At 49.1% G+C, this 22,058-nt stretch overlaps 1 protein-coding gene across 1 annotated transcript in view; it reads left to right on the top strand.

The window, feature by feature from the left end:
- The window catches only part of ttn.1 (titin, tandem duplicate 1), a gene marked incomplete at both ends in the record, with an annotated part of 155,201 nt that overhangs the window by 113,375 nt on the left and 19,768 nt on the right, over positions 1-22,058 (top strand). Inside the window, one exon of the mRNA XM_080752838.1 lies at positions 190-21,945. Within this exon, the coding sequence (XP_080608964.1) occupies positions 190-21,945 (21,756 nt within the window). The remainder of the gene's footprint in view (positions 1-189; positions 21,946-22,058) is intronic.

Below are 22,058 nucleotides of genomic sequence, written 5' to 3'. Positions count from 1 at the left end.
TATTGTGTGATTATGTATTATTTCTGTGGAAAGGTTTGCAGTTTGCCCTAACAAATATATATTTTACATGCAAAATACAATTGGTAACTATTCAGTCTCTCTCAACTGAATTATGACACGTTGTTAATGCTGCATTATTCCCTATTTTACTGAAACAGTACTGATAATTTCTCTTTTTTTTTGTTTCAGATGTACCTGACGTGCCTGTTAACGTAAGAGTTGTAGATACAACCAATACTTGTGCCACTCTGAACTGGGGTAAACCCTTGGATGATGGTGGCCTGCCGGTTACTGGATACATCATTGAACACAAGAAGGACGGAACAGAAGAATGGGTCAAGGACACACCATCCTCCCCACTCAGAATCACAGAGTTTGTTGTTCCTGACCTGGAAAAGGGAGCTAAATATCTCTTCAGAATCAGTGCTGTGAATGCTGAGGGAGTGGGACCAGCTGCTGAGACTCAGGAGCTGGTTGAGATCATAGAGCGAGAAGCAGAGCCTGATCTGGAACTGGATATTGAGCTGAGGAGAACCCTGGTTGTCAGGGCTGGCTGCTCTGTTCGTCTCTTTGTGCCAATTAAGGGACGCCCTGCTCCCACCGTCACCTGGACCAAGGAGGGCGGACCTGTTCCACGCGCCGTCATTGACAGCACCGAGTCATTCACAATGCTGCTCATCCCCGACAGCAAAAGGATTGACGCAGGCAAATATGAGCTTACCCTTGAAAACTCAGCAGGAAAGAAGAGTGCCGACATCAATGTCAGAGTTCTGGATTCACCTGGACCTCCGATCAACCTGAAACCAATACACATGGACAAGGAGAGCATCACCCTGCAGTGGGAGATGCCCCTCATCGATGGTGGCGCCAAGGTCACCAACTATATTGTTCAGAAGAGAGAATCAACTCGCAAGGCTTATGCCACATGCATTACAAACTGCCCAACCACTTCAGCTAAGATCCCTGATTTGGGAGAAGGCTGCGAATACTACTTTAGAGTGTGCGCTGAAAATGAGTATGGCATCGGTGAACCCGTTGAAACGCCTGACCCAATCCGGGCATCGCAGGCACCCACTCCTCCAGAGAGTATTATTCCTACTGACATCACTAAGAACTCTGTTAGCCTGGCATGGACCAAACCCAAGTTTGATGGTGGAAGCAGAGTGACCGGCTATGTCCTTGAAGCCCAGAAGAAAGGAACTGACCAGTGGGCCCATGTGAACACAGTCAAGACTATGGACTTCACAGTGAAGAACCTCAATGAGAATGAAGAGTATGTCTTCCGTGTTATGGCCGCAAACCTTTCTGGTAGAAGTGCTCCTTGTGAGAGCAAGCCCATCACTATCAAGGCTACCACTTCCCTGCCTGAGTTTGACCTGCGTGGTGTGTGCCAGAAGACTATCATTGCGAAGGCAGGAGACGACATCAAGGTTGAGATTCCAGTTATGGGACGACCTAGACCAACTGTCTCCTGGCAGAAGGATGGAGGAGCCCTGAAACTCACGCCGAGAACCAATGTGGAGACCGCTGATGCCACAGTTATCCTGACCATCAATGAGTGTGTCAGATCTGACAGTGGCACATACACCATGACAGGAAAGAACATCGTTGGCTCTGTGTCAGACAATATCTTTGTTAAGATACACGACGTTCCTGGGCCACCCAAGGGGCCAGTAAAGATTGTGGAGATTTCTCGTACCTATTGCATCTTTGCCTGGGATACTCCAGAGAATGATGGAGGTGTTCCAATCAACAACTATGTGATTGAAATCAGGGACACTACCAGCCAGACATGGACTGAACTTTCTTCCACTGTCATCCGCACCACGTTCAAAGCCATCCGTCTGACCACCAACTCAGAATACCAGTTTAGAGTGAAGGCCAAAAACAGATATGGTGCTGGACCTCCCATCATCTCAAATGCAGTGGTGGCTGCTTATCCATTCAAGGCTCCTGGACCCCCTGGTACTCCTAAGGTTGAATCTTTCACCAAGGACACAATGACTATTGGCTGGAATGAGCCTGTGAATGATGGAGGAAATGCTGTTATTGGATATCACGTTGAGAGGAAAGAGCGAAGCAGTATAATGTGGCAGAAGATCAGCAATGCTATTGTGAAAGGAAACATCTTCAAAACCACTGGGCTTGAACCTGGAGTTGCCTATGAGTTCCGTGTCACGGCTGAGAACTTGGCTGGCATCGGTAAGCCTAGCAAGGCCTCAGAGCCATTGCTGGCCTTGGATCCTGTGGACCCACCGGGTCAGCCTGAGCCTATCCTCGTCAACAAAAATACCATCACTATTCAGTGGTCAAGGCCTGAGTATGATGGTGGTTTTAAGATCACTGGCTTTACTGTGGAGAAGAGAGACCTGCCTGCTGGTCGCTGGATCAGAGCCAACTTCACCAACATCGTGGAAACCACGTTCACTGTCAGCGGACTGACTCAGGATGCTTCCTATGAGTTCCGTGTTATTGCCAGAAACTCAGCTGGTGCTGTCAGTCTGCCATCCGACCCTTCAGATCCAATCATTTGCAAGGATGACATTGTTGTGCCACGCATTATGGTTGATGCCATCTTCAAGGATGTCGTTCTTTTGAAGGCAGGCGAGAGCTTTAAGCTGGATGCTGACATTGCTGGACAGCCAATCCCATCCATGGCATGGACCAAGAATGGAAAGGAGATTGAGAACACAATGAAACTCAATATTAAGTACACTGACCTGGAAACCACTCTGGTCAACAAGGACTCTATAAGAACAGATGGAGGAGAATTCGTCTTGACTGCCACTAATGTTGGTGGATTTGCTAAGCATATCTTCAAAGTGAAAGTGCTCGATAGGCCCGGCCCACCAGTCGGACCTCTTGCGGTGTCCGATATCACAGCTGATGACTGTGTGCTGACATGGTCCCCACCTGAAGATGATGGTGGTGCCAAAATTGAAGGTTATGTAGTTCAAAAGCGTGAGTCAAGCAGACTGGCTTGGGCTCCTGTAGCTACAGAGCTGCAGGTAACACAGTGTAAGGTAACCCACCTGCTCAAAGGAAATGAATACATCTTCAGAGTAATGGCTGTAAATAAATATGGAGTTGGTGAAACTCTTGATTCCGAGCCTACCATTGCTGACAACCCATACAAGGTTCCAGAACCACCAATAAATCCTGAAGTGACAGCTATCACCAAAGATTCAATGATACTAATGTGGCAAGCTCCTGCAGGAGATGGAGGCACCCCCATCACAAACTATAACATTGAGAAGAAAGACAAGATCGGCCTCCGTTGGGTCAAATGCAACAAGAGGAAGGTCAAGGATCTGCAATTCAAAGTAACAGCCCTTGTGGTAGGACATGAATATAAATTCAGAGTCACTGCTGAAAATGCCGCTGGATTGAGTGCACCAAGTGTGGCAAGTCCATTCTACAAGGCCACTGATGTATTGTACCCACCAGGAGAACCCCAGAACCCCAGAATCCTGGACACAACCAAGTCTTCCATCACAGTTGCCTGGAACAAGCCTGTGTATGATGGCGGCTCTGACGTTACTGGTTACATTGTGGAGACCTGCATCCCAACTGAGAAGGAGGAGGATGAGGAATGGACCATTGTGACACCCAAAGAAGGACTTCTTGCCACCTCATTCACCATTATCGACCTGAAAGAGAACCAGGAGTACATGATCAACATCTCTGCTGTGAACAGTGAGGGAATTGGAGAGCCAGCATCTTTGCCTGACAATGCTAAGGCTGAGGACAGGCTCCTCCCACCTGAGATGGACTTGGATGCTGAACTCCGCAAGGCTATTAGCATCAGAGCCTGTTGCTCACTAAGGCTGTTTGTGCCTATCAGAGGTAGACCGACCCCTGTGGCCAACTGGACCAAGGAAGATGGTGAGCCTGTCGAGAGGGCAACAATCGATACCACATCATCATACACGTTGCTTGTTATTGACAATGTCAACAGATTTGACAGTGGAAAGTACAACCTCACAGTTGAGAATCCTTCTGGATCCAAGACAGCTACAGTTCAAGTCAAGGTGCTTGACACACCAAGCGCTCCACAGAATCTGAAGATCAGTGCTATTACCAAAGAGTCTGTCTCACTGGTTTGGGAACCACCAATAAATGATGGAGGAGTTAAGGTTAAGAACTACATTGTTGAAAAGCGTGAATCAACAAGGAAAGCATATGCCACAGTCAATGCTAACTGCCACCAAACCAACTTCACAGTGGAACAGCTCCAGGAAGGATGCAATTATTACTTCAGAGTTTTAGCAGAGAATGAATATGGCATTGGTCTCCCTATTGAGTCAGGTGAATCAGTCAAGGTGTCTGAGAAACCACAGCCACCTGGCAAAGTCACTCTAAAGGATGTTACCAAAACTAGTGTCACCCTGGCCTGGGAGAAGCCAGAACATGATGGTGGCAGCAGAATTGGCTGCTATGTTATTGAGATCCAGCCTAAGGGTGTGGAAAAGTGGACCCAGCATTGCATCGTTAAAGAGACGGAGACTACCATTAGTAATCTTGTTTCAGGTGAAGAATACATGTTCCGTGTATCAGCCAAAAATGAGAAGGGAGCCAGTGACCCACGTCAAATTGGTGTGCCTGTCATTGTTAAAGACCTTGTGATTGCTCCAGTTGTCAAACTTGCGTTCAACACATTCAGTGTGCTGGCAGGGGAAGACCTGGATGTGGACATTGCATACGTTGCACGTCCTAAAGCAGCAGTATCCTGGATGAAAGATGGTCAGCCTCTGAAGAAAACTGACAACGTAAACATTGGAGCCACAGACACAATGTTATCCCTTAATATTAAGGAGGCTGCTAGAGAGAATGTGGGTCAATACCGCATCATTCTCGCCAGCACAGCTGGAGAGACTGCAGCAGACTTTGGTGTTGTCGTTCTTGAAAAACCTGGTCAGCCAGGTGGTCCAGTTAAGATAGACAAGATCACTGCTGACACTTGTACTTTCTCCTGGAGCCCACCAGCTTATGAGGGTGGCTGTACCATCAACAGGTATATTGTGGAGAAGAGAGACACAGGAGCCAATGAATGGGTGGTTGTAAATCCTAATCTAGCCAGGACACAGGTCAAGGCTAGCAGGCTGAAGACTGGCTCAGAGTATCAGTTCAGAATTACAGCCGAGAACAGGTATGGAAAGGGTCCAGCTCTTCTCTCTCCTCTCATTACGGCTCAATATCCATACAAACTCCCAGGACCTCCAGGAACACCTTCTGTTCCATTCGCCACTAAGGACAGCATGGTGGTGATTTGGAACGAGCCAGTCGCAGATGGAGGAAGTCCTGTCCTGGGCTATCACCTAGAGCGTAAGGAGAGAAACAGCATTCTCTGGGTCAAATTAAACAAATCTATTATTGCTGAACAAACCTTCAAGACCACTGGCCTGGAGGCTGGAATGGAATATGAATTCAGAGTCTATGCTGAAAACATTGTTGGAATTGGAAAAGCAAGCAAAGTGTGTGAGGGCGTTATTGCAAGAGACCCATGCGATCCTCCTGGTGACCCTGAAGCCAGCAAGATTTCGAAAGACTCTGTCACCATTGTTTGGACCAAACCAGAGTATGATGGTGGAGCTAAGGTCACTGGCTATATAGTGGAGAAGAAGGAGCTGCCAGAGGGCCGTTGGCTGAAGGCTAACTTCACTAATGTCATTGAGACAGAATATACTGCCACAGGCCTTGTGGAGAATAATAATTATGAGTTCCGTGTCATTGCCAGAAATGCTGCTGGAGTTTTCAGTTTGCCCTCTTACAGCACTGGTCCAATCACTGCCAAGGATGAGATTGAACCACCACGCATCAGTATTGACCCACAGTTCACACAGACTCTGGTGATCAGTGCTGGAGACAGCTTCAAGATTGATGCAGATGTTCATGGCAAACCACTGCCCTCTATCCACTGGATGAAGGGTGAACAAGAGCTTGGCAATACAATCCACAGAGAGATTAAAAACACAAGTACAAAAGCCTTTATCAGTGTGAAGGAGGCCAAACTGATTGATGGAGGCAAGTACACTCTGTTGGTGAAGAATCCAGGAGGTGAGAAGGGTGTGCAAATCAATGTGGTGGTTCTCGATAAACCTGGAGAACCAGAGGGCCCTCTGACCATCACAGGAGTCACTAAAGATAGATGCTGCGTATCTTGGAAACCACCTCTCCAAGATGGCGGCAGCAAAATATCTCACTACATTGTGGAGAGGAGAGAAACCAGCAGACTGGTCTGGACTGTGGTGGACAATAAAGTGGAGAACACCTGTCTGAAGATTACTAAGCTCCTGGAAGGGAATGAGTACATCTTCAAAGTCCGTGCAGTGAATGAATTTGGAGTCGGTGCATCACTTCAATCTGCTGCCGTTACCATCAAAGATCCATATGTGGTTCCTGATTCACCAAAGAACTTAGAGGTTTCGGAAATTAAGAAGGACTCCATGAAGCTCTCCTGGGAGGCCCCATCTGATGATGGAGGAAGTCCCCTCACTGGATATGTCATCGAGAAACATGATAAGGAAGGTGTGAGGTGGACCAGATGCAACAGAACAACAGTCACTGACTTAACATTCAAGGTCACTGGGCTCCTCGAAGGCCATCTGTATGAATTCCGAGTGGCTGCTGAGAATGTCACTGGTGTCGGTGCTCCAAGCTCACCCACTGTGTTCTACAAGGCTCTGGATCCTATCTTCAGACCTGGTCCACCATACCACCCCAGAGTTACTGACACAAGCAAAACATCAGTGTCTCTCTCATGGGGTAAACCAGTCGAGGATGGAGGCTGTGAGATTCAAGGATACATTGTTGAGTGTTCTACCACAACTCCAGAACCACCAGCAGAGGCTGCAGATGCACCGGCCGAGGAATGGGCCATGTGCACACCACCAACAGGCATCAAGAATACCAAGTTCGATGTCACAAACCTGAAGGAAGGCCAGGCATACAAGTTAAGAATATGTGCCATCAACAAAGTTGGAGTAGGCGAGCCTGCCGATGTCTCTGAAGCTATAATTGCACAGGACAGGACAGAAGAGCCAGACCTTGACATTGACCCAGAGCTCAGGAAGATTGTATCTGTCAAGGCTGGAGCTTCCCTCAGACTGTTCATTCCCATCAGAGGAAGGCCTAGTCCTACCATCAAGTGGGACAAAGATGAAGCTCCACTCAAGGAGAGTGCTCACATTGAAGTGACCAGCAGTTACACCTCCTTGGTGATCGACAAGATGAGCAGATTTGACAGTGGAAAATATACAGTCACCGCAGAAAACTCAAGTGGAACTACATCTGCTTATGTTGTGGTCCGTGTTCTTGACACGCCAAGCGCTCCAGCCAATCTGAAGGTCAAAGAAATCACAAACCGGTCAGTGACTCTGGCCTGGGAACCTCCTCTTTTGGATGGAGGAGCCAAGATCAAAAACTACATTGTTGAAAAGAGAGAAAGCACACGCAAGACATATGCTGCTGTAGTAACAAATTGTCACGAACTCTCGTGGAAGGTTGAGTCTCTTCAGGAAGGCTGTAGTTATTACTTCAGGGTCAGGGCCGAGAATCAACATGGTGTAGGCTTGCCTGCTGGAACCACTGATCCTCTCAAGGTCTCAGAGGTCCCTCAGTGCCCAAAGAATCTGCTAGTTACTGACCAAACCAAGAGCAGCATTTCTCTAGCCTGGGAGAAGCCTGAGTATGATGGTGGAAGCAGAGTGATGCAGTACCTGCTTGAAGTGCAGCTTAAGGGCCAGGACAAATGGAATGGTGTTAACACATTCAAGACAATGGAGACTACTGTTTCCAATCTGAATGCAGGAGAGGAGTATCTTTTCAGAGTCACAGCTATCAACGAGAAGGGTAAAAGTGATCCCAAGGTCCTCGCTAGCTATGTGATGACCAAGGACTTGGTCTTTGAGCCAGACATTAGACCTGCATTCAGCAGTTACAGTGTCATGGTGGGCAAAGATATGGATGTTGTCATACCAATCATTGGACGTCCTAAACCAACAATCACATGGACTAAAGATGGTGCTCCTCTGAAGTTCACAACTAGAGTCAACACAGTTAGCACAGCTACACACACAACATTGAGCATCACAGAGGCAACTGGCGATGATGGTGGCATGTATAGCATAAACGCCACCAATGCTGCTGGAAAGAAAGATGTATCACTTGAAATCATTGTTCTTGATAAGCCTGGACCTCCCACTGGCCCTGTGAAGTTTGATGAAATCACAACCCAGAGTGTGACCATCTCATGGGCCCCACCAAAGTACAACGGTGGCTGCCAGATATCTAACTACATTGTGCAGAAGAGAGACACCACAACTATGGATTGGGAGAATGTCAACACAAACTGTGCAAGAACCACAATCAAAGTGCTCAGGCTAAAGACTGGAGCTGAATATCAGTTCAAAATCATTGCTCAGAACCGTCATGGCAAGAGTTACGGTCTGGATTCAGCATGTGTTGTTGCGCAGTACCCATACAGAGAGCCTGGCCCCCCTGGCACTCCCTTCATCTCCTCTCTATCTAGGGACCACATGATTGTTGACTGGAATGAGCCTGTCGCAGATGGAGGCAGCCCTGTCCTTGGTTACCATCTTGAGAGGAAAGAGAGAAACAGCATACTTTGGGTGAAGATCAACAAGACTCTCATTCATGACACCAACTTCAAGAGCTACCCCTTGGAGGAGGGAGTTGAATATGAATACAGAGTTTATGCTGAGAATATTGTCGGCATTGGCAGATGCAGCAAACTCTCTGAGGGCTGTGTTGCACGTGATCCATGTGACCCTCCTGGTACTCCAGAAGCCATCCATGTGAGTAAAGACACCATTGTCATTGAGTGGACCAAGCCTGAGTATGATGGTGGTAGTAAAATTACCGGTTACACTGTGGAAAGACGTGATCTGCCAGAGGGTCGCTGGATAAGGGCCAACTTTACTAACGTGATTGAGACCCAGTTCACTGTCACTGGCCTGACTGAAAACGCACAGTACGATTTCAGAGTCATCGCTAAAAATGCTGTCGGCACTATCAGCAAGCCATCCTACAACTGTGGACCAATCATTGCAAGTGATGAGGTGATTGCACCTAGATTCTCCATTGACCCTGCTTTTACCAAGACAATTGTTGTCAATGCCAGAGATACATTCAAGCTTGATGCTGATGTCCATGGCACACCACTGCCCACAATCAAGTGGTTCAAGGATGAGAAGCCAATTGAGAATACGCTTAGACTTGATATTAAAGATACAGACAACCATGCTATGATTGTTATTAAGGAAGCAATTAGAGTGGATGGTGGACTTTATACACTTCAGGTGACAAATGTAGCCGGCACTGAGACTATACCATTCAAGGTTGTGGTCCTGGACATACCTAGCCCATGTGAAGGACCTCTCCACATCACTGGAGTAGCTGAAGACAGATGCACACTGGCATGGCAGGCCCCACTGCATGACGGAGGCAGTCCCATTACACATTACCTCATTCAAAGGAGAGAGACCAGCCGCTTGGCTTGGACTGTGGTTTCCAACAGCTGCAACGCAACATGCTACAAAGTAACCAAACTGCTGGAAGGCAATGAGTACACGTTCCGTGTCATGGCTGTTAACAGCTATGGAGTCAGTGAGCCTTTGGAGTCTGGAGGAGTGATCATGAAGACTCCATTTGTTCCTCCTGGCCCCCCTCACATTGAGGAGGTGTCCAACATCGCCCATGATGGTATGACAATTACCTGGACAGCTCCTGAGCATGATGGTGGCAGTGAGGTCACTGGCTATATCATTGAGAAGAAAGACAGAGCTGGAATCAGGTGGACCAGATGCAACAGGCAAAAGGTCACTGACCTCTCTTTCAGAGTGACAGGCCTCTCCACTGGTCATGATTATGAGTTCAGAGTGGCTGCTGAGAATGAGGCTGGAGTGGGTGAGCCATCCCTGCCAACTTCATACTACAGGGCCTGTGATCCCAAGTATAAGCCTGGAGCACCAGCATATGTGCATGTGATTGACACTACCAATACCTCCATCACAGTGTCATGGGGCAAGCCTCTGTCTGATGGTGGCAGTGACATCCAGGGATACATTGTAGAAGTCTGCAAGGCTGAGGAAGAAGAGTGGACTATGGTGACTCCACCCACTGGGCTACGTGTCAACAAATATGAAATTACAAAACTCACAGAGGGTCAAGAATACAAGATTCAGGTGTGTGCTCTGAACAAACTTGGAGTTGGTGAGCCAGCTGCTATCTCAGGGACAGCCAAGCCAGAGGAGAGGTTGGTCGAACCATTCATTAGCCTGGATTCTGAGCTGAGGAAAGGCATTGTTGTGAAAGCAGGAGCGTCTGTCAGAATCAATGTTCCATTCAAGGGCAGACCTACTCCTGAGATCACGTGGACTAAGGATGAAGCAGAGCTGTCTGAGAAGACAGTGGTTGAGAAGGCTCTTGACCACACTCTTCTGGCCATTGACTCGTGTGACAGGAACGACTCAGGAAAATACACCCTGACCCTAACAAACAGCAGTGGCACGGTTTCTGAGTTTGTAGCTGTTAAGGTCCTGGATACACCTGGGGCGCCTTTGAAACTGGTTGTACAAGACATCAAGAAGGACTCTGTCACTCTTGTTTGGGATGCACCATTGCTTGATGGTGGCTCCAAGATCAAGAACTATGTCATTGATAAACGTGAATCAACCAGGAAAGCATATGCCAACGTCTCCACCCAATGCAAAGAGACAACTTTCAAGGTTGACAACCTGTTGGAGGGGGCTATGTACTACTTCAGAGTTATGGCTGAAAATGAGTTTGGTGTCGGTCAGTCCATTGAAACCAAGACGGCTTCCAAGGTCTCTGAAGTGCCTACGCCTGTTGGAAAAGTCTTCCTTACTGATGTCACAAAAACAACTGCATCTCTGGCCTGGGAGAAACCAGAGCATGATGGAGGCAGCAGGATTTCTGGCTACCTTATTGAGATGCTGCCTAAAGGCACGGATAAGTGGGGAGTTGTAACAAATATCAAGGGCACAGCATGCGAGGGCACTGTCACAGGCCTGACAGCTGGAGCAGAGTATCTGTTCCGTGTAATTGCTCACAATGAGAAGGGAAAGAGTGAGCCCAAGCAACTTGCTGCACCCGTCATTGCTAGCGATATGACCATCGAGCCAAGCATCAGGATGCAGTTTAACACTTACAGTGTATTAGCTGGAAAAGATCTGAAGGTTGAGTTCCCTGTAATTGGCAGGCCCAAACCTAAAATCGCATGGACTAAAGATGGTCTCTCTCTGAAGAGTCAAAGAGTCAATGTGATTAACACACCCACAACAACTGGCATTGAGATAATCGAAGCAAGCAAAGAGGACTTTGGCAAATACCTCGTAACTGCAACTAGCAGTGCTGGCACATTCTGTCAAGAAATGGGTATCATTATCCTTGACAAGCCCGGCCCACCAACAGGACTCAAGGTTCTTGAAGTGAGTAACTCCTTCGTCCATCTCTCCTGGGATCCTCCACAGTACACAGGTGGATGCCAGGTGAAGAACTACGTAGTTGAGAAGAGAGACACAAACTCTCAAGAATGGCTATCAGTTACAACACAACTTGCTAGAACAGCCATCAAGGTCACAAAGCTGAAGACTGGTGCTGAGTATCAGTTCAGAATTATGGCTGAAAACAGATATGGAAAGGGTGCGTCTCTGGACTCCAAGGCCATTGTGGTGCAGTACCCATATAAACCACCTGGACCTCCTGGAACACCTCGTGTCGCGTCTGGTACAAAGGAGATGATGATCGTTGAATGGAATGAACCTGTCAATGATGGTGGCAGCACAGTTATTGGCTACCATCTGGAGAGCAAGGAAAGGAGCAGCATCCTTTGGAATAAACTGAACAAGACCTTAATCACTGATACTCAATTCAAGATCTGCAATCTGGAGGAGGGTATTGGATATGAATTCAGGGTCACTGCTGAAAATATAGTTGGTGCCGGCAGGTGCAGCAAAGTCTCTGAGTCCTTTGTTGCCCGTGACCCCTGTGATCCTCCTGGAACTCCGGAGGCTGTAACTATCTCTAAGAACCTCATTAAGATTAAGTGGACTAAGCCTGAGTATGATGGTGGCAGCAAAATAAATGGATATGTGGTGGAGAGGAAAGACGTGGCCTCTGAAGAGCCTCGCTGGGTCAGAGCCAACTTCACCAATATCATTGAGACAGAGTATACCAGCACTGGACTGACAGAAAATAATCAGTATGAATTCAGAGTAACTGCCAGAAATGCAGCGGGAACCTTTAGTCCGCCATCTTACAGCTCTGGACCTATCACTGCTACTGATGAAATTGAAGCACCCACAGTATCAATGGATCCCAAATATATGGATGTTATTGTTATTAATGCTGGAGAAAACCTGCTTCTGGATGCTGACATCCATGGAAAACCAATCCCTGATGTGGTCTGGTTGAAGGAGGGCAAGGAGATGGTCAAGGCCCTGCGCTTTGAAGTGAAAACCACTCAGAAGCGTGCAGCTATGACCATCAAGGATGTCACCAGGCTGGATAGTGGTCACTATGACCTCCAGCTCAAAAACCTGGGTGGTGTAAAAACCATTCCAATAGACGTAAAGGTCCTGGATAAACCAGGTCCTCCTGCTGGATCTATCACTGTGACTGGGGTTATGTCTGACAGGTGCACCCTATCCTGGGCAGAGCCAGCTCTGGATGGAGGAGCTAACATCACCCACTACATCCTGGAGAAGAGGGAGACCAGCAGACTGTCCTGGACCATTGTTGCACCCAGTGTCCAGACTCTGTACTACAAAGTACTCAACCTAATGGCTGGAAATGAATATATCTTCAGAGTCAGAGCAGTCACCAAATATGGCACTGGAGATTTCCTGGAGTCTGAACCTGTGATTGCACGTAATCCATACAAGCCACCTAGCACTCCGGGAACTCCCGAGGCAAGCCAGATCACAAAGGACTCTATGGTTCTGACATGGTCTGCATCAGACCAAACTGGTGGAGCAGACATTGACAGTTACCACCTTGAGAAACGTGATAAGGATAGTGTGAGGTGGACCAAGTGCAACAGGCAGAAGCTCACCGAGACCCACTTCAAAGTCACAGGGCTCATGACGGATCACTTCTACGAGTTCCGTGTAGCTGCTGAGAATGAGGCTGGAATGGGAGACTTGAGTGAGCTGTCCATGCAATACAGAGCTTCTGATGCCCCCACACCACCTGGACCTCCACACCACCCTAAGGTGACAGACTACACCAAATCCACTGTCTCTCTGTCCTGGGGAAAACCTGATTCCGACGGTGGCGCTTACGTGAAAGCCTACATTGTTGAGATGAGGGAGTACACACCAGGTACAGAGGAGGAGGAAGATGAGGAAGAGGAGGAGGCAGAAGTAGCACCAGTGGTTGGAAAGGAGTGGACCATGTGCACTCCACCCACTGGAATTCAGGCTACTAAACTCACAATCACAGACCTGAAGGAGGGCGTAGAGTACCAGTTCCGTGTCTGCGCCATCAACTCAGAAGGCGTGGGAGAAGCAGCTAAAGTACATAGCACCGTGGTCACCTCTGACAAGATAGAAGCACCTGAGATCGAGCTGGACGCTGAACTCAGAAAGGTTGTCTCTGTCCGTGCTGGTGGAAGTCTGCGTCTATTTGTCCCCATCCGAGGAAGGCCAGTGCCTGCTGTGAAATGGGAGAAGGTGGATGGAGTTATCTCTGAACGTGTTACGATAGAATCCACCAGCTCATACACTATGCTTGTCATTGACGGCGTCAACCGCTTCGACAGTGGAAAATACTCACTGACCCTGGAGAACGACAGCGGAACCAAATCTGCTATTGTTGTTGTGAGGATCCTGGATACACCAAGTGCACCACAGGCCTTCACTGTCAAAGAGATCAAGAAAGATTCAGTGACTCTTACCTGGGATACTCCACTAATTGATGGTGGAGCCAAGATTACAAACTACATTGTGGAGAAGAGAGAGTCTGTCAGGAAGGCGTACACCGCCGTCAACAGTAACTGCACCGCAAACATGTTCAAGATTGATGAGCTGCCTGAAGGAGGCATGTACTACTTCAGAGTCTGTGCTGTGAATGAATACGGCCAAGGGCAGATGGTTGAATCCAAAGAAATAAAGGTTTCTGAGGTGCCCATGCCACCAAACAAGGTCACAGTCATTGATGTCACCAAGACTAGTGTGTCACTCCACTGGGAGAAACCTGCTCATGACGGTGGTAGCAAGGTCATGTGCTACAATATTGAATACATGCCAAAGGGTGGTGATAAATGGGGCACAGCATGCACAGTCAAGGTGCCTCTTACCGAAGGCACTATTCCTAACTTGAACCCTAACGATGCCTATTTATTCAGAGTTCTTGCAATAAATGAGAAGGGAAAGAGTGAGCCTAAGGATCTGGGAATGCCTGTAGTGGCAAAGGATGTTGATTTTGAGCCATCTGCGGGCCTGGAGTTCAACACATACAGTGTTAAGGCTGGTGATGATCTGACAATTGAGGTGCCAGTGAGAGGTAGGCCTAAGCCTATTGTAAACTGGAAGAAGGACGGCCTTCCTCTGAAGTCGACATCATCGCTGACCATCCTTAATACAGCATCCTCTTCCAAGATTGTCATCGTGGAGGCAAGCAAAGAACATGTCGGCAAATATCAGATAATCCTGGCCAACACAGTTGGCACAGTCACAGCAGATATTGGAGTTGTGGTCCTTGACAAACCAACTCCACCTAAAGCCGTCAAAGTGGATGCTGTAACTTCAGACAGCATCACATTGTCCTGGTCTCCACCAGCTTACGATGGTGGCTGCTCCATCAGCGGCTACATTGTGGAGAAGAGAGACACAAACAGTCAAGAATGGCAGATTGTAGCCAGCAATGTAGCCAGAACATCGTTGAAAGCTACACGCCTGACACATGGCGCAGAGTACCAGTTCCGTATCTATGCTGTTAACCGTTATGGAAAGAGTTCACATCTGGACTCTCCTGGAATCACCGCTCAGTACAGCTTCAAGCAGCCTGGACCTCCTTCCACTCCCATAGTGAAACTTGCCACCAAGTCCTACATGATTGTGACTTGGAACGAGCCTGTTGTTGATGGAGGCAGCACTGTTCTGGGCTATCACCTGGAGAGAAAGGAACGCACCAGCATCCTCTGGAACAAGATGAACCGAAGCATGATCAAAGACACAGAGTTCAAAGTGAATAACATCGAGGAGGGTATGTCGTATGAGTACCGTGTCTATGCTGAGAACATTGCTGGTATCGGAAAATGCAGCAAGGCTTGTGAAGCTGTGGCAGCCAGAGATCCATGCGACCCTCCAGGTACACCTGTGGTCACTGTGGTTACCAGGAGTTCTGTGTCTCTGTCTTGGGATAAACCAGAGTATGATGGCGGAGCCAAAGTGTCTGGATACATCATTGAACGCAGAGATCTTCCTGAAGGCCGCTGGACAAGATGCAACTTCACCAACGTCCCAGAGACCTATTATGATGTGACTGGCCTCACAGAGAACAGCCAGTATGACTTCCGTGTCATTGCCAAGAATGCAGCTGGATTGTTCAGTATACCATCTTGGAACACTGGTCCCATCACTGCCAAAGATGATGTGGAACCACCACGCATCATGATTGACGTCAAGTTCAGAGAAGCAGTGGTTGTAAAGGCAGGAGAAACACTTAAGATCAATGCTGACATTGCTGGACGCCCTGCTCCCGTCATCTCTTGGATGAAGGATGGTAAAGAAATTGAATTGAGAGCCAGAATCCAGATTGTTTCAACTGACACCAGCACCTCAATCACTGTGAAGGACTGCATCAGAAGAGACTCTGGCCAGTATGTCCTGACCTTGCAGAATATTGCTGGTACAGTCACAATGCCTGTCAACTGTGTGATCATTGATAAGCCAGGTCCCCCAGCAGGACCTCTAGCGATCACAGGCCTTAATGCTGTAGAGTGCAATCTGTCATGGGGTCCACCTCAGGAGGCTGGTGGTGCTGACATCACACACTACATTGTTGAGAAGCGTGAGACCAGCCGTCTGGCCTGGACACCACTGAAGGCAGACCTCACAAAGACAAATTACAAGGTCACAGGATTGCTCAAGGACAACGAGTACATCTTCAGGGTTCTGGCTGTCAACAAGTATGGACGTGGCGAGGCCCTGGAAGGTGAAGCTATCAAGGTAATAGATCCGTACGTGGTTCCGACTGCACCCACTAGTGTTGATGTAACTGCTGTAACTGGAGATTCAATGACGCTCACCTGGTCCCCACCCTTCAGTGATGGAGGCAGTCCTCTCACAGGATACGTGATTGAACGTCGTGAAAAGACAGGAATGCGCTGGGTGCGCGTAAACAGGGAGCTAGTCACTGAATGCACAACAGTAGCCACTAAACTGCGCAATGGTTGCGAATATGATTTCAGAGTCATTGCTGAGAATGCTGCTGGAATGAGTCCTCCAAGTGACGCATCCGCAGTCATCAGAGCATTGAATGTTCTTATTGTGCCTTCACGTCCAACCAAGCCAAAGATCCTCAACTCCACCAATGACACTGTTAGCATTGCGTGGAGAGCACCAACGGAGAACGGTGGTGCTGCAATCCTTGGCTACAGTGTAGAATACAGAGAATTCCTCGGCAAAGCACAACCAGAGGAGGAGGAAGAAGAAGAAGAATATGAGGAAGAGGAGGAAGAGGAGTCACCAGAGGAACTGGCAAGGTGGGTTGAGGCCATTCCTCTCACTAAGAGCCTGGAGTTCACCATTTCTGGACTGAAGACAGATGCAGAATATGAGTTCTGTGTGAAGGCAATAAACAAGGTTGGCAGCAGTGCCCGTAGTCTATACTCAGATTCAGCCGCAGCAATGGACAGAACTTCAGCACCATCATTCGACGTTGACATTGAAATGCGCAAGGTAATGATCGTCACGCACAGCACAGCATTCTCTTTGAATGCACCATTCAAGGGCAACCCTGCACCAACAGTGACCTGGGCCAAGGAGGGAGTTGATCTTAAAGTTAGAGGAACCATTGATGTAACTGAATCCAACTCGTCACTGACCATTGAGAAGGCAACAAGGAATGATTCTGGAGAGTACTCAGTCACCATTGAGTCACCTCTAGGAACTGCAACACTGCCCATGGTTGTCAAGGTCCTTGACTCTCCTGGACCAGTGCTCAATGTGAAGGTTACAGCAGTGACCAGGGACTCTGCTTCCCTTGCTTGGGAATATCCTGAGAACGACGGTGGTGATGCTGTGATGGCCTACCATGTGGAGAAACGTGAGGCCAGCAAGAAGGCCTGGGTGAATGTAACCAACAACTGCCGCACATTGTCATACAAGGTGGAGGATCTGCAGGAAGGAGCCGTTTATTACTTCAGAATCATCGGAGAAAATGAGCATGGTGTGGGCGTTCCTCAGGAGGCCAAGAGCGGCACAAAGATTACAGAGGTGCCAAGTCCACCCACGAAACTTGGAGTTGCAAATGTAACAAAGGACACCATTACCATCGCCTGGACCCGACCAGAGTACGATGGAGGCAGCAGAGTATCTGGCTATGCCATCGAGGCTTTGGAGAAGGGCCAGACTAAGTGGGTCAAGTGTTGTAGTGTGAAGACCATGACTCACACCATCAAGGGCCTGAGGGAAGGTGGCGAGTACTTCTTCAGAGTTATGGCTGAAAACCACGCTGGCCTCAGTGAACCCAAGGAAATGATTGTACCTGTTATTGTCAAGGAAATACAAGAGGCTCCAGAGTTTGACATGAAGAATTACCCCAACAACAGTGTCTATGTGAGAGCAGGCTCCAACCTGACCTTTGAGATTCCTCTCACTGGCAAGCCCATGCCTAAAGTGTCCATGTCCAAGAACAATGTCGTCATCAAGGGGCACCAGAGGCTCCTGACGGAGGTGACACCAGAGAGCCTCATGATCACACTCAACGAGAGCACTGCTGCAGATGCCGGCAAGTACGAAATCACCGCCTCCAACGCGGGCGGAACCACCAAGATTTTCATTATCGTGGTGGTGCTGGACAGACCTGGACCCCCGTCCGGCCCTGTCGAGATCGGAGACATTGGCGAAACAACTGTCTGCCTGAAATGGTCCCCTCCAGAGTACGACGGAGGAAGCCCCGTCACCAACTACTTGGTTCTCAAGCGTGAGACCAGCACCCCCAACTGGGAGGAGGTGACATCAAATGTGGCCAGGAATTCCTTCAAGGTGACCAAGCTGACCAAGGGAGAGGGGTATCAGTTCAGAATCAAGGCTGAAAATCGCTTCGGCATCGGTGACCACATTGACACCGGTTCAGTCACGATCAAACTTCCATACGTCATCCCTGGACCTCCATCCACACCATGGTTGAGCTTTGTCTCCAGGGAGAACCTGACCGTCTGCTGGAATGAGCCAGTGGCAGACGGTGGGAATGCAGTGTTCGCATACCACCTCCAGATGAAGGAGCGGAGCAGCATGCTGTGGCAGAAGGTCAACAAGACAGGCATCCCCGCCATGCAGTGGAGAGTCTCCAACATTTTCCCTGGTCACATCTACGAATTCAGGGTGGCAGCTGAGAACGCTGCTGGTATTGGAAAGTTCAGCAAAGTCTCTGAGGAGGTCCTGGCTATTGATGCCTGCGAGCCCCCAGCGAACGTTCGCATCACAGAGGTGACTAAGAACTCAGTCAGTCTGGTCTGGGCGAGACCTCCATATGACGGAGGAGCCAAGATCACTGGATACAACCTGGAGAGAAGAGATCCTACCTCCGGCAGATGGGTCAAGGCCAACTTCACCAACATCATTGAGATGGGCTTCACTGTGTCTGGTCTGACACAGGACGAGAGCTACGAGTTCAGAGTCTATGCCAGGAATGCAGTCGGCTCTGTCAGCAACCCATCTCTCATCGCTGGCCCAGTCACCTGCGTTGATTCACGTGGTGCACCAGCCATTGACCTTCCTCCAGAGTACCTGGATGTTGTGCAGTACAAGGCTGGAGCCGCTATTAGGCTCAGAGTAGGAATCATCGCCAAGCCTCTGCCAACCATTGAATGGTTGAAGGATGGGAAGGAGCTGGTGATGACCTCCAAATTGTCTGTGGAGACTACAACTGACTATTCTGGTATTTTGATCAAGGATGCAACTCGTGCCAACACTGGAGCATATGAGATCAAAATCAGGAATGCTATGGGCTCTGCGTCTGCATCGATCAGAATCGAGATCCTAGACAAATGTGGACCTCCAGCCGGACTCATCAACTTTAACTCGGTCTCGGCAGACAGGATCATCCTGAGCTGGCAGCCGGTGCCCGAGGCTGACCAGGGCGGAGCCAAAGTGACCCATTATGTGGTTGAGAGACGTGAAACCAGCCGTGTTGTCTGGTCCACCGTCTCAAATGAGTGTGCACAGACTTACGTCTCTGTCGGCAAGCTGGTCAGAGGAAATGAGTATGTGTTCCGTGTCATGGGAGTAAGCAAGTTTGGAGTGGGCGAAGTCCTGGAGTCTGACCCCGTCATCGCTAAGGACACCTTTGTCTCCCCCGGACAACCTCATACACCTTTCGTGAATACCGCCACCAAAACCACCATGGTGGTGGAATGGGACAAACCAGGCGTAGATGGAGGCAGCGCTGTCACTGGCTACTACCTGGAGAGACGCGACAAGAAGAGCCTGCGCTGGATCAAAGTATTGAAGGACCCCATCACCGAGACCAAACAGCTTGTGTGCCACCTGACGGAAGGCAATGAGTACCAATACCGCGTCTGTGCCATCAACAAGGCCGGAGAGGGACCGTACTCTGTTGTTTCTGACTACTACAAGGCAGCCGATCCAGTCGAAATTCCTTGCGAGCCCTGTAAGCTGAAGGTGGTGGACTCCACCTGCACCTCTATCACTCTGGGCTGGTCCAAGCCTGAATGGGATGGAGGCAGTGAGATCACGAGCTACATGGTGGAGAAGATGATAGAGACCGAGGGAGAGGAAGAGGACGAATGGACTCTCATCACCTCCAAGGGAGAGGTGAAGACCACAGAATACACCGTTCATGATCTGAAAGTAAACGTCAACTACTACTTCAGAGTGTCCGCTGTGAACAGCGCCGGCCGTGGAGATCCACTGGAGATGGAAGAGCCTGTCCAGGCCAAGGATATCCTGGAGGAGGCCAAGGTCGACCCAGACATGGCCATGAGAACTCACTACATTGTGAAGGCGGGTAAGGATGTGGAGCTGTCTGTTCCTCTGAAAGGCAGACCCGCTCCCACCACCACCTGGAGCAAGGGAGACGTCTGCATCGAGAATGACCCCAAATATGAGATCCACCACTCTGACACCACCTCTGTGCTGGTCATGCGTGAGGTGACCAGGCTTGATACCAGCAAGTACACTGTGAAGATTGAGAATGGTGTGGGCGAGCCCAAGTTGGTGACTCTGTCTGTGAAGGTCCAGGACACTCCCGCCGCGTGCCAGAACCTGGTGCTGAAGGATGTGACCCGAGGAAAGCTCACTCTCTGCTGGGAGCCGCCTCTGCTTGACGGTGGTGCTGAGGTCACCAACTACATTGTTGAGAAGAGAGACTCGTCCAAGAGATCCTACTCCGCTGTGACCTCCAAGTGTACAGAGACCACATACACCATTGAAGACATCTCAGAGAAGACTTCCTTCTTCTTCCGTGTGTTGGCTGAGAACGAGAATGGTGTTGGCGATTCATGCGACACTACTGAGCCAGTCAAGTGTACTGAGACTCCAGGACCAGTCAAGGAGGTCTCTATGAAGGATTCATCCAAAACCTCTGTCACCCTGCAGTGGCTGAAACCTGACTATGATGGTGGCAGCATCATCTCTGACTATGTCGTTGAGACAAGACTCAAGGCTGAGGAGACGTGGTGTTTGGCCGGCTCCAGCAAACATTGTGAGTATAAAGTCCAGAAGCTGAAGGAGCACTCTCAGATGTTCTTCAGAGTCGCTGCCAGGAATGAGAAGGGACAGAGCGACTTTGTTGAAATCGGGCCCATTACAGTGATTGACTACATCATCACACCAGATGCCGACCTTTCAGAATACGAACATAGCACTATCAAAGTCCGCCTGGGTCACAATGTGCACATTGAGCTGCCATACAAGGGCAAGCCCAGACCAATGGTCAGTTGGCAGAAGGACAGCCTGCCTCTGAAGGAGGATGAACTGATCCGCTTCAAGACCACAGAGAACAAGGCCACTCTGACAATGAAGAACGTCAGCAAGGACAATGGGGGCAAATACACCCTGGTCCTGGACAACAGGGTCAACAGGAAGTTATTCACCATCAATGTCATCACCCTAGGACCACCGTCCAAATGTGTCGCACCCATTAACCTGGACGAGGTGAGAGCAGACAGCATCACAATCTCCTGGGAAGAACCCAACGATTACGGAGGTGGAGAAATCACCTGCTACACGGTGGAGAAACGTGACGCCAACTCTGACTGGAAGATGGCCTGCTCCAAAGTAATAGACACCCAGTACAAGATCTGCAACCTGGTCAAAGGCATGCAGTACCAGTTCCGAGTGTGTGCTGAGAACATTTACGGTGCCAGCGAGCCTCTGCTCTCACAGATGGTCGTCGCCAAGCACCAGTTCAGGCCACCAGGCCCACCAGGCAAACCAGTGGTGTACAACGTGACAAATGATGGTATGACCATCCAGTGGGAGAAGCCCCTGTACGACGGCGGCGCGCCCATCCAGGGCTTCCACGTGGAGAAGAAGGAGAAGAACAGCATCATGTGGCAGAAAGTGAGCACTGTCCTGGTGAAAGAGAACGAGTTCAGGATCCTGGAGCTGATAGAAGGTCTGGAGTATAACTTCAGAGTCTATGCCCAGAATGACGCTGGCTTCAGCCGCATGAGTGATGAGAGCAAGACTGCCATGGCTGTCTCTCCTGTTGGTGAGTAGATGTTTTGAAATTATGATCATTCACGGTTACAGTGAAATGACTCATCTCAGTAGGGAGAGGATTGATTAATGTGACATTGACCACTTTTTAGCTTTAAAATACAT

Source organism: Nannobrachium achirus (genome assembly GCF_963921795.1).
Source record: "Nannobrachium achirus genome assembly, chromosome: 22".
Lineage (NCBI taxonomy): Eukaryota > Metazoa > Chordata > Actinopteri > Myctophiformes > Myctophidae > Nannobrachium > Nannobrachium achirus.
Note: the sequence above shows the minus strand (reverse complement) of the source record. Positions and strands in the feature narration are given on the sequence as shown.